At 40.1% G+C, this 9796-nt stretch overlaps 1 protein-coding gene across 5 annotated transcripts; it reads left to right on the top strand.

Moving 5' to 3' along the window:
- Positions 1 to 335: 335 nt before the first annotated feature.
- On the top strand, positions 336 to 9522 carry kmt5b (lysine methyltransferase 5B). 5 transcript variants are annotated; one of them, XM_013913305.1, is made up of 10 exons: positions 336 to 359; positions 2721 to 2978; positions 3065 to 3212; positions 3314 to 3479; positions 3559 to 3668; positions 3999 to 4165; positions 4274 to 4293; positions 4381 to 4517; positions 4671 to 4870; positions 5106 to 9522. In XM_013913305.1, the coding sequence occupies exons 2-10, from the start codon at positions 2810 to 2812 to the stop codon at positions 6590 to 6592; spliced, it is 2604 nt and encodes an 867-aa protein (XP_013768759.1). In that variant the 5' UTR covers positions 336 to 359; positions 2721 to 2809; the 3' UTR covers positions 6593 to 9522. The 5 variants fall into 5 exon arrangements, with proteins under 5 accessions (XP_013768759.1, XP_013768758.1, XP_013768760.1 ...); XM_013913304.1 differs by lacking the exon at positions 336 to 359 and adding an exon at positions 567 to 752; XM_013913306.1 differs by lacking the exon at positions 336 to 359 and adding an exon at positions 805 to 880.
- The last annotated feature ends 274 nt before the right edge of the window (positions 9523 to 9796 follow it).

Genomic DNA, 9796 nt, shown 5'->3' with positions numbered 1-9796 from the left:
ATGGAGTATTGGGGTTTATGCATAAACCCCAATTGGGAGGGTACTTTTGAAACCCATTTATAATTAGTAAGGTGTAATTAATGAAGGTAACAAATATTGGAACGTCAGAATATATTTTATAACAAAAATTGGTTAGGGCTATTCTGCGTATAAATACATAAGGATAAGCCTATATGAATGAGGACTACTCTCATTACAAAGTGATGTTGGATAAAAACAAAAGTGCAGAACAAGAAGGACTTTTGTGTTTGGGAAGAGAAGTTTCCATACCCCGATGTCGTTCAGATACGGTTCTCCATAAAATATGCAGCAGAACCAGCTCTTCCCACACCGGTGGATTCTTTAGGAAGTGTAACGAGGTTTGTTTATGCAGCACTACTTTTGTGTACCTCCGACAATTACTGCTACAAACTAAGATACCAATTTTCGGCGTTGTTTAATAAAAAAAGGTTTAGAAAAATCCCCAATCGTGACCATTTTTCAAGTTTTACATTGCGTTTTTTAATTATGTTTATCCTTTAAGCACAGACGGTAGAGATTGCGTCGTATTTGTTGGACCTATTTTCTTTAGGATGGCTGTGCTGCGTTTTTCTCTGTCCCTCTGTTGTCCGTGGCCGCCATCTTGAATTTTAATGTTAATTTCTTTTAAAAAATGTGTTTCCTGTGTTATTTTCTTTTAGGGTATCGTGCTACATTTGGATTAGTTTAAAGAAGAGCTGTTTTGTTACGCGACGGTTTAGCGTTTTAAGATTGTAAGTATTTTGTGTGTTTGGTGGGGGTTTTTTTTGTTGTCGACTGGGGTTATTTAACGATACCAAGCCGTGTAACGCTCTCAGCTTCCTTTTGAACTCATTATGATGTATAACATTACTTACACCCGGTAACTCGTTATTTGCTTTCTTTGATAACGACAGTATATTGTATCTACATGGATTCAGGTACATTAAGTAACTTTTAATTCGCTGAGAAACTGAATATTTAGCCCATCGACCTAGCTAATGGCTTCCATATCAAACAACCTGTGCTAATGCAGTTTGATAGCGTGCGTTAGCTGGTGTATTCCAGTTGTTTGTAGGTAGACTGCATACCGTAAACTATTTGTTGGGACATGCTGGGAGCTAAATGCCGTGTAATCACCGAATATTTCATGATTTTTGAGACGACATAAATTTGATGAGGAGAGACTGAATAACTGCAATTAGTCGTTGCTCACTGACGATCAAGTTAAGTTAGTAGGTGAAGTTTCATGTCGGCTAACATGAATCGGGGAGTGCGTTAATGCTTGAGGATACGCTGAGGGTTTAAATCAGCAGGCCCGGCAAACCTATTTGGTCCTTTTTTTTGCTGAAATTTAGCAGCTTGATAGGGAAACGTCAGAGCAGTTTGTGATGTCGAATTGGTATATTGTGGCATGAGATGGTCCTTAAATATGTGCATCAGTCTAACAGTACTCGACATCAGTCTTTGTTTTTAATTGCGTTTGATGGGTAGTACTTGTGAGACGTGCTTAGTCTTTGGAAAATACCTAGGCATGTAGCCGGCAAGCTAACCACTCTGGCCTCGTTCGTGGTAATTAGCCTCAGGCTAACGAAGCGAACGGTTGGAGAGAGGGGAGTTGTCAGCAAACAATACCCTGCTATATTCACAACTCTGGTACAATTTCGGCCTCAGATTACGGTGTGGCCTTCCGGGTTTCTACTGCCTCTCCCATTCCCCGAGGATGTTGTGTTCTCCAGTAGCTAACGTTAGCTTTTGAACCATAAAGACGAAGCACATTTGCTTCGATCACAACTGCGATGATGCCACACTATAGCGCCCTGGAAACTGCTCGTATGACAGACTTATAAACACCATGGCATGGTAATGAAGCCGAAAACGTGTCTGTCATATGATGCATACATTAACAGGGCAGCACTGTGTGGATGGATGACAGGAGAGAAGTCATTTCTGGTGCACTTGACAGTAAGCCAATGCAGTATGTGGAATTAACGCTAAGCGGCGCTCGAGGATTATTTTTCTGTACTGACATTGCCCAAACCTGAAGTGTCTCACAGCGCTGGGTTCATTCACTGATGCTGATCACATTATGCCAGTAGTGTTTTAAATGGCAGTTTACTGGGCAAACAAAAATAATAACCAATTGTCATCATTGAAAAGCTAAAAGCAGCAAATGTGTCCTTTTTGCTTGAAATTAGTTTGAGATTGATTAAGAGAATAATATTTGTATGTATGTTTGGTCAGATATCAGTGAAATCAGAAAAGAAAGAAATGCAAGAAATGTTTACCTTCACTGTTCTACCTCTGTGATTGCAAAATGGTATCTGAGTAACTTTTCAAATCAGTCTTCTTTATATAGCGTCATTTCACAGCATTGGTTACCTTGGTACAAACCCTACAGTAACTGTGTTCCGCTGTGTTCTCATTACATTACAAACCCAGGTGATGAGGTATCTAAAATGAATATGCCTTGATGTAGCAATGCTAAACAGAGCAAATAGTGTTCTTAATGCAACATGAAACGTTTGTAGCCAGCAAATTCAATATTAGTTTGTCATTTAGTCAAAAAAATATTCAGCTTGCCTTGAAGTTAGGAACAAAATATTTTATACCTGATTATACCTGATAGATTAACTCTATCATTCCAGTTTATAAGATATTTTCTGTTAATCAATTGAATTTTTGCAGTTTAAAAATTTTTCGTCCGTTTCTTCTTTCACCAGGTTTCAAAGTCTTGTCCCCAGTCTTCCCCACTCAAGAGTGTTGCTTCATCTCAGAGACTAAATGCAACTGGACCAGGGGTCTTGTGGGCATGAAGTGGCTGGGCGAATCCAAGAACATGGTATTAAATGGCAGACGACATGGAAACAAGTTGACTGGCGAGCAGACTGTGAGCCCGAGCCAGACTCGCTCTCAGCATCCGCAACGTGCATCTCTGCGCCACAGCAAGAGCCACACCAGAAACCGAAGATGTAGCCGCAGTGAGTTCAATATGCTTGCTTTTACTAATGCAATGATTCTTCAACTGCAGCATACTTTAACTTTAGCATGCTTGTGCTTTTTGTAGGATTTAATGCAGCCAGTCTGGAGGCAGAAAGGCGCTATGTACCCTCCTCTGGAATGACTGCCAAGGAGTTGTGTGAGAATGACGATCTAACCACGAGCCTCATACTGGATCCATATCTGGGCTTTCAGACACACAAAATGAACACCAGGTTAGCAAATATGCATCTGCTAATTTTCTTGCAGCTTCTCCTGAGATTATCCCAGATGATAAGCTTGTAGTTACTTTTGTATCTCAAATGTCTCCTGATAGATTTCGACCTATTAAGGGAAGGCAAGAAGAGCTGAAAGAGATAATTGAGCGCTTCAAGAAACACGACAACTTGGAAAAAGCTTTCAAAGCTTTGACATCAGGAGACTGGGCTCGAAATATATTTCTCCACAAGACGAAGGCTCAAGAAAAGCTCTTCAAGCAGCATGTAAATACACTATTATTATTTTCCCACTATTGTGCAAGCCAGCCATCCAATCACAAAGCTCATTATGTGTTTTCCATAGGTGTTTGTTTATCTGCGCATGTTTGCTACAGACAGTGGGTTTGAGATTCTCCCTTGTAACCGTTACTCATCTGAGCAAAATGGAGCTAAAATTGTGGCAACAAAGGAATGGTGAGAACCAACTGATATATGTTATTAATAACTGTGAACTTTGGTTTTGTTTAAACTTGGCCATTGTCTAGTTCAAAGATAATTCTAGTTACAGTGATTTCAAACTTTTGATCTAATAATAATAATTGTAACACTATTAAAAGTCCTTCACAGGATGTGAGTAAAATATATTAAAACATAAAAAAATAAAACTGCAAAAAGAAGAAACATAAGCAGTTTATTAGAAGTTGGAAGAAACAGATAACCAGAATTGTGGTAGGATGTGATGTTAACTTACAAACTTGTTTTCAACCTGGGTGATAACCCTTTCTGCCTAATTTAAAATCGCAGGAAAAGAAATGATAAGATTGAGTACTTGGTTGGGTGCATTGCTGAGCTCTCAGAGAGCGAGGAGAACTTACTGCTGCGGCATGGAGAGAATGACTTCAGTGTCATGTATTCGACCCGCAAGAACTGTGCGCAGCTGTGGCTTGGACCAGCTGCATTCATCAATCATGGTAGTAATCTTCGTTTTACTTGTGGAAATCTTATCACGCCCTCTTGTTAAAAATTTTGACATCACTGTTTTTCACGAGTATATTAATTGCTGTGCCCTCCCCTCACAGATTGTCGGCCAAACTGCAAGGTAGGCTTTCTTCAGCGTCTTTTGGGATCAGTCACTTTTAAATGTGGAAACTCAGGTTATTAAGACTTTTTCCGTTTGTCTTCTAAGTTTGTGTCAACAGGTCGGGACACAGCTTGTGTGAAAGTTTTAAGGGACATTGAGCCAGGAGAAGAAATCTCGTGCTACTATGGAGATGGTTTTTTTGGGGAAAACAATGAATTTTGTGAATGCTATACGTGTGAAAGGTAGGAGTATACGTCATGAGAAAACTAAACACAGTGTTTGAGTGTGGGTTGGAAAAACAAAAGAATTTGAGTAAAACAAACTCAGAATCTCAGTTGAGTACGATAAGAACAATTAAACCATACTTTCTTTTTTTCCCCCCTTCTGTCATGTAGACGAGGTACTGGTGCTTTCAAATCCAAAGCTGGACTGCCAGTGGAAGTACCGGTGATCAACAGCAAGTATGGATTGCGTGAGACAGACAAGCGCCTCAACAGGCTGAAGAAGCTAGGGGAGGGAAATAGGACCTCAGACAGTCACTCTGTAGGCTCGCACACCGATGTAGACTCTCAGGAAATGCCAAAAACACATCAATGTAAGAGTCCTCTAACAGTTAAACATGTATTTCGTCTGTTGCAGATGTGAAACTCCTTGGGCAATACTGTCTTATATCTCTTAATTGTACCATGAATCATCCCCAATAATCTGTATTATTTGTGCTGCAGGACTCCACTAGAAGTCCAAAATGTTACATTTTATTTATTTTTTTCTATATGCAGTTACTTATCTAAAAACATTATAATGTGCAGCCTTTTCTGTTTTTCCTCCAGCTGCCAGAAAAAGAACATCATCATCGTCATCATCATCTGGCCTGAAGTATAAAAACAGGACTCAAACCAGACAGACTTTGTCAAGAGCCCTTACTACCTCATGTTCAAAACAAGGTCGCGCAAACAATAACAGGGTACCAAAGAGACTAAGATCCCAATCTAAGCCTTCGCTAAGTAAAGTCCAGTTGCGAAGTCGGAAGAGGGGTGCAGAGCCCAAGGCACTGGCCAAACGAGAGACCTGCCAGTTGGGTCTCACGGACTCAAAGATGTCGCTGTGTAAAGGCGTCACTGTAAAGAAGGAGAAGGATGGGCAGGAGCTAGTGCAGCAGACACTGGGCCAGCAAGGCTATCTGACACGTCATACTGCCAAGGAAAATGGCCACCTCCCAGCTGTGCAGAGCAGCGAAGGCAGCCAGTGTTCGATGTACAGAACTCGCAGGTCCACAAGGACCCTTGTAAAGGCTCGGGAAACAGCATCTGGTGTTAAGCTAGAGCCCAGCGCCATGGATGGTTTGAGTCCAGTCCCTGGTGGGGTGGTCATCAAAACAGAGCCAGCTGACATGGAGGAGTACCTCCACCACGGAGTTGAGCTAGAACATCCATCATTAGATGCTGGCTATGCCAGAAGACGCTCAAGCACCAGGCAGAAACGGCCAGCACGGATCAGGGCCGAGCGGACAATTAAATGCGAAGACACATATGGGGAGTCCTTCATGCAAGTGGTTGGCAGCCATGCTGCAGAGTTCTCAGATTGTGGAAATATGCTTTTGAGCTTTGCTGACCAACATAGAGACTACAATTGCGTCACCCATGGCAGCAAATCGTTCCACCGGGACAAGGGAAAGGGTAGTTGCCGGTCTCAGGACAAGGGGAAGAAGAAGCGTCGGATCACAAGATACGATGCTCAGTTGATCCTAGAGAATAACACAGGCATCCCCAAACTGACGCTCCGCCGGCGGAGGGATAGCAGCAGTAGCAAGACCACTGACCCCAACGATCCTGTTGGCTCCTCCCATCTTTCGGCATCTACGGTCAATTCACCTTCTTCGAGCAAAATTAGCATAAAGTTCAGCAAGGATCATGACAAGGATAAAGGCAGCTCCTACATCGCCAAACTGAATAACGGTTTTGCCCCTGTGGTCCACAGCAATTCCACCAAGCTGAAAATCCAGTTGAAGCGGGAGGATGATGCACGAAGACTATCACAGACAAAGGTGGACCAGATTTCCTTTAATGGAGACATGAGTCAAGGTCTAGAGACCAGGAATGGTGGACATCTGACCCAAAAGGTCCTGGCAGACCCTTCGTCTGATGATGAGGACAAGGAAGTGGAGGATGACGATGACTACTTTGATAATGAGTTTGAAGACGATTTCATTCCACTTCCTCCAGCAAAGCGGCTCCGACTCATTGTGGGTAAAGACTCCATAGACATTGATATCTCCTCCAGGAGGAGAGAGGATCAGTCTCTGAGGCTCAATGCATAAGCGGTGGACTTTTCCCTGTAAATATAGACGACCTGCTAATCAACTGTTGTGTTGATGTAAAAGAAGTACAGTAATTTAAAAAGAGAGAGAGAGAGAGAGAAATTGAACATTATTAGAGGGTGCTGTTAACTTGAAACAAATTTGTTGTTCACTCTGTCACTTTATTTCATATAAAGACCAACCACCCAAAATATTGATTAATGGAAATTTTACAAGTCCATCCCGTGATAGGAATCTTTCTCATTTTTGGGAATGATCTAGCTGGCTCCTAAGTGAAAACAGAATTTGTTTTAAGCTAAACTATTCCTTTAAGTAAATGCACTTGTTTATTCATAATGGACGTGGATATTGTAGAAAGTGTACAGTATGGTGATTATTCCTCTCTGTCTCATAGGCAGGTATTTTACTGAACTTTTGGTTTTTGTCTCTAGTTGGTAAGTTTCAGTAGGCAAACTGCACTGAATGAACAGTGTAGAGTGGTTGGTCCAGAGGCATTGTAACATCATCCAGACAGTCCTTTAGGATGCAGGTGCCATGTTCTCATTATTCCAGTAGTTTTCCTGGGAAAGAATGTCTTTTTTCAGAGTATAATTTAAGTTCATCATGTGTATGTATGTGTAGAATTGAATTATGATGTTAAATTTGGGCTATCATGGGCTTACCCACAGGAACAGTTTTTATATATGGTATATCAGGTAGGTAGAGCCTGATCGATCCTTATACTAAATCTTTGCTACCCAAAAATTCGGTATTGCATGCTTAAATAAAAATAGCAAGTGAGTTGTATTGGAAGAGGGACATGCATTAGTTTAAAGTGAAAAATGAATGAAACGTCAAACGTTCCTCTTGTGGTAATATGATTACAGCTCCAAAAGTTAGTCAATCTCTGTGGACTCCCATGATAAAAAGTGTTACACAGTTGAAAAATTACACATTTTACAGCAGAGTTTTGGTAGCTACTTTGGGAGGTTATTACTCCCTTCGTAACAACTGTGTGACTCTAAATTTTGCTCAAGTCTTTATCGACTTAAGATTATGCATCACTTTTTGTATAACTGATAGTTAGTGCCACACGCTGTCTGCAGGATGTCACCTCAGGTGATTGAAGTCACAGAACTGGATCTCTTGTCTGTGTTTTTTGTTGTCTGTTTTAGTACAAAATGTTTTTTTGAGTGGTTATTTTTCTGAGAAGTCTGTTCTCCAGGTTTAGGGTGTCAGATTCCTGTGTTTTTGTGTTACTCAGTACTAATTTGCAGGAACAGGTGCGATTCACCTTTCTACCAAACAAAGCTAGCATTAGCTGTTAACATAGCACCCCAGCCACTCATTGTCATATGGTCACTTCAAACAAACCAAAAAAAAAAAGTAAATCAAGCCATAATGCAAATGCTGAGGCTTTAAATAAACTTTTATATTTTGTCTACAGTAATTCACAAAGTAGTTAGGAACTTGCAGTGGACGCACCCCACCATTTCCCCCCCCGCCGTGATGCTACTTTGCTGCAAGTGATATGGACAGCAAGAGGATCTTTTTTATTTTTTTTTAATTAAAAGGTATTAATATTGAGGTTTCTCAAACAATATGTGTGGGTCTACAGATAGATCTGTGGTAGGCTTATATATTGGTCAGGCTCTGTTATGTGTTGGAAACAACTGACAGAGTAAACAAGTAATCCAGCTTTAGCAGCAAGGAACGTGTGTTTTTCATTGTTCAGACATTGAGCACATTTCTTTGTGGTAAATCCCTGTAGCTTGTTCAGTGATGTAAATACACACTTTAAGCAGCATAATTTAAAAAAAACAACAACATCAAAAACAATTTTATAATCCAGCATACATAAAATTGTATTCTTCAAAGTTTTTCATTTCTGGAGCTACTCTGTAATGGTAACATGGCACATGTGGTAGTTCAAGGTCATTCAGATCCACTTTTAAAGGCTACCAGTATATGCTTTTGAAATCCGAAATGTTAAAAGTAATGTACAGAATGACTGGCTTCCGTGTCATCGTTGAATGATGTTTTTCTCCACGCTCACTCTTCACTGTGAGAGTTTGTAAAATCAGAAGTGATGTCTGTTGACACTAGACTTTGCAGAGGAACCTTTCACTGTTTCAAATGTTCTTGAACTTTTGAATCTTGTACTGAGGCTTTCTTTTTTCTGTTTTTTCCCAATATACATTCTGTGGTGCTACTTTTATTTCCTTCCTACCTGTTTGATTTTCTCTTCCATGTACGAATGGCAGCATTAACCTAGAATTTAGAAATACAGTGTATCACTTATATGTTTAGTCACTTGTTGTTTTTTAGTTTCCTTTACAGGAGCTCATATACTTTCCAACAGCATTAGGTGCCTTAAAGAGCATTTTGACAAAATTTCTCACATAGCTAATCATGAAAGAGTGTAAATGCTAAGCCATCTGTTTTTCCCAGAGAAACACTTCATCAAAAGCCCACCGTCAGTCCTTCTGTATATTATTTTCTTATTGTGTGGATGTAAATGAACAGCCCAAGGGATCAAGACTGAGACTCAATGTTAATCTTATTTCCTGTGTTTAATATGTACTGTTGACATCACCAGCAGCTAATCACCATTTTGACCATGCTCAGTGTGGCCCCAATATCCCCTCCTTTGGACTTGTCCATCCCACACTGTAAACTCTTCCAGGTGTTACCATCTGTGTGGTCCTTGTCCAATAGAAAGCTGTCACAATAACCAGCTCACTCAAAAAGTAAAAAGAAAAACATCTAAACAAATGTGAATAATTTGCGGAAATTTTTAGCGTGTTGCGTGGGTAGTGGGAATCATGTAAAGACAAATAAAAATGGGCAGTGCATATATTGTCCAATATGTAAATCATGTGAACACATCTTGTACTTATTTAACAGTTTTGAATACTTGAAAACTATATAAAGTTTCTTTGTGACTCTTGTTCCTTGAGCGTTTTGAGTTCTGCTGTTAAAGTGTACAATTTCCCCCTATTGGTGCTAGGACATGTGCCTTGAAAAGTTCAGTTGTGCATTTTCCGAAGAAATTGCAAACTAATATTAGAAAACATAGTTTAAACACACGATGCAAACTAATCACACCATTGTGATGAAAGTTCTATATAGCATGTTATTTCCTAATATTAAAAACGCTCTGAATCTGCTGTAAGCACTTCAACTGGAATAGCTAAAAAACAGTATGTACCTTTTAGTTCTAAG

Source organism: Pundamilia nyererei, unplaced genomic scaffold (genome assembly GCF_000239375.1).
Source record: "Pundamilia nyererei isolate P.nyererei 1_Seehausen unplaced genomic scaffold, PunNye1.0 scaffold00124, whole genome shotgun sequence".
NCBI lineage: Eukaryota > Metazoa > Chordata > Actinopteri > Cichliformes > Cichlidae > Pundamilia > Pundamilia nyererei.
Note: the sequence above shows the minus strand (reverse complement) of the source record. Positions and strands in the feature narration are given on the sequence as shown.

What these genes read in the sequence shown, in the direction of transcription:
- kmt5b (XM_005742846.2), top strand. Translation starts at nt 1,923, where the DNA reads ATGGATGACAGGAGAGAAGTCATTTCTGGTGCACTTGACA. An exon ending in AAACCGAAGATGTAGCCGCA is followed by an intron (nt 2,979 to 3,064) that starts GTGAGTTCAATA and finishes TGCTTTTTGTAG; the next exon opens with GATTTAATGCAGCCAGTCTG. An exon ending in AATGCCAAAAACACATCAAT is followed by an intron (nt 4,871 to 5,105) that starts GTAAGAGTCCTC and finishes TTTTTCCTCCAG; the next exon opens with CTGCCAGAAAAAGAACATCA.